Here is a 2579-nt window from a genome sequence, read left to right as displayed (position 1 = left end):
CGGCCCTCGAACGTGAAGCAAAAGAAGTCGCAAAAGATAGCATTCGGTGTTTCTTGGATGAACTGTGTAAATTCGTCCTAAAGTTGACGACTTTCTAATGCCGTCAGTTTGGGGAACGATGTGACCTTGCTATCTTCTCTGCCACTTTTTGTTGACCCATCTTTAGTATCGCGAAACGTTGACGTATAGCAAAGTTTTGGCAAAATCGTCATTGAAACAGAGTTCAAAGAACCCCGTCAACGTCGTAGCAGGAGGTTCTGCTGCACGTGCTGGCGCGTTTTCAACGTTAAAAGTGTTCTTTGACCGTTTTCCAAGTGGACTTGAAGTTGTTCGACTGCTGGGAAGTGGTCGTGAATTGGAAATTGCAATATGCGCCAAATGCCTTCGTTTGTACTAATGTATCTGGCTATTTGGTACCGCGTGATTTCTTCGTTCCTGTGCAGATTCGCTAGTCCAACAACAGCTTTGTCTTTGCCCTTGTTCAAGTAGGCCATGAGGTACTTCAATGCGCAAATAGACCTGCAGTATTCCACGTTTACGTGGGAGTCGAAAGTGCGAGATAGAAATGGACTGTAGGGAATCACCCATCTGGTGTCAACGTGAAATCTGCCTATCGTCGTTTCTGCTCCGCCGTCTTCCGGAGATCGACGTCGGTATAGGGCTACCATCCAGGAGAGAAAGTGTACGTGAGGTAGGCCGCGCTTCTGCCACTCGATCGTGTAAACGTGGCAGCGTTTGATGCCATAAATGTTTTGCGTGTCCACGAGGAACATGAACGTTTGAACTTTCAAGCGAAACACTCTGGCTATGAGATCGTTTCGATCTTTTAGCGTTTGTCCGGGAAGGAGTTCGCTCGTAATCTCCGGCCAGTTTGGATTACAGGTCATGATTATGAATAAGTCGGGAGCTCCGTGATGCTTCACGTACGTCATTGCGTCTTGGCATTTTTCGTGCATGTATCGATGTCCTCCGGTAAATGACGACGGTAAAACGACCAATTGGCCAACGTTGCGCACGTCGCCGTCAGTTTCGACTGCATCTCTCAGCGCCGTGTAGGAGGCAGCACGAAGTTGTTCTTGCTTAGTACGTAGGTGGTTCAGCCTGTCAGTTTCAATTTTTGCAAAAACGTCGACGATGAGCTGAGACAATTCGCCTGCCCGTAAAATGATGTTGAAATCGCCATCGCGCTGCATGATTCGAAATGCGTAAAATTGCAGCATTGACATTTTTTCTCCGTGATTTCATTCGTTCCGGGAACCTTCTGTCGGCATAATATGGTGTATCCATCTTCGCCTCTCGGAAAAAGAAGCGGATATTGCAACGAATCGTAAGATTGGTGAATTTCGGTAATGCGTTTTATTCGATTATCTCTATAGGAAAGGACGATGTCACGATATCCTTCTTGACCTTCGGGTAAAAGAGCGGCGACGTCGTTGCCGGACGGCGCATTAAACGTTCGTTCATGTTGGCCTGGGGAACTCTGTCTGCCCGCATGACGACACGATAGTCGGGCATGTCTGGTGTTCGCTGTTCGAGTGCGGTTTTGAAAACGCGGACGTGCTCGTTGTGCTCGTGAAGCATGTCTTGAAGGCAAAGAGTGGTTTGTCTATTTGGCGGCGATTGTCGGTCTATTTGCCACGATAATCTGGCGTCAGCTTGCTGTCCTCGATCGTCTATAAAATATATTTGGACGAATTGGGGCCGCTGTTCAGCTGCAGGAGTGAGAGGCCCGATATTGTGATAAATTTGGCCTTGAACCTTGAATGTAGGCATGAATCCGAGCTCTACTAAAGTGTGCGCTTGAAATGACGTCATTACAAAGCATGAATTGTATGTCCGTATTTTTTTTCTGAACTCTTTTGCTAGTGGCGTGTCATTTGTCAGAAGGGCGCCTAACGGTTCCGGAGGAGGACCGAGCAAGGGAATGTTTACTTTGCCGTTTGCGCAACACATGCCCGGAGGTTCGGTTGGCCATTTTTTAGCCATGCAGTAAGGACACGTAGCAGACATTGAACCTATGCGTGCTCCTTGGTGTTCGTTTCCGGGGTTGTAACGAAACGCTGGAAAGTTTGGAAGCACTACGGCTACTTCTTGGACTTCTACGTAAGTGTCGTCGCCGTTCTCTGCTGCAACAGGCGATTCTACTATCTCTACAGATTCGTTTTGCACATTTTCGCTTGCCGGTGACACTACATCTGCGCTTCTGGTCGATTCGGTGACGCTCAATGGCGTCGCATCGTCTTGAATGATTTGCTGTGGTCCTTCGATAGCGGTCGAGGATTGTGGATGAGCGTTTGGCCTCGGCATAGCAATTCTATGGATTTCTTGGTTAGGTGCGGTCTGTTGGCTAGGGGCGGAGAACGCGCGTAAATAGATGTCAGGATTCAATGGTATCATTCCGCGCGGTTCCGAGACAATGCTTCCGCTAGTCGAGGCATCGCTAGGAACTTCTTCCGCTTGAGACTGCGAGAATGTAGCACAGCGATCTGTGGAGCTGCTGCTTTGCTTGGCGCTGCTTCCGTCCTCAGATACGAGCGATCTCGCTTTTCGCTTTCGTTTAGCATCGCGAGACCGCTTGT

At 48.7% G+C, this 2579-nt stretch overlaps 1 protein-coding gene across 1 annotated transcript; it reads right to left on the bottom strand.

Annotated features, from left to right (window-relative positions):
- Window positions 1–236: 236 nt before the first annotated feature.
- LOC136187374 (uncharacterized) lies at window positions 237–1226 on the bottom strand. Its single transcript, XM_065974953.1, has one exon. It carries the CDS (start codon window positions 1224–1226, stop codon window positions 237–239), a length of 990 nt encoding a protein of 329 aa, XP_065831025.1.
- Between the last annotated feature and the right edge of the window lie 1353 nt (window positions 1227–2579).

The sequence above is a fragment of the Oscarella lobularis genome, chromosome 5, assembly GCF_947507565.1.
Source record: "Oscarella lobularis chromosome 5, ooOscLobu1.1, whole genome shotgun sequence".
Classification (NCBI taxonomy): Eukaryota; Metazoa; Porifera; class Homoscleromorpha; order Homosclerophorida; family Oscarellidae; genus Oscarella; species Oscarella lobularis.
This window is presented reverse-complemented; position numbering and strand designations above follow the sequence as displayed.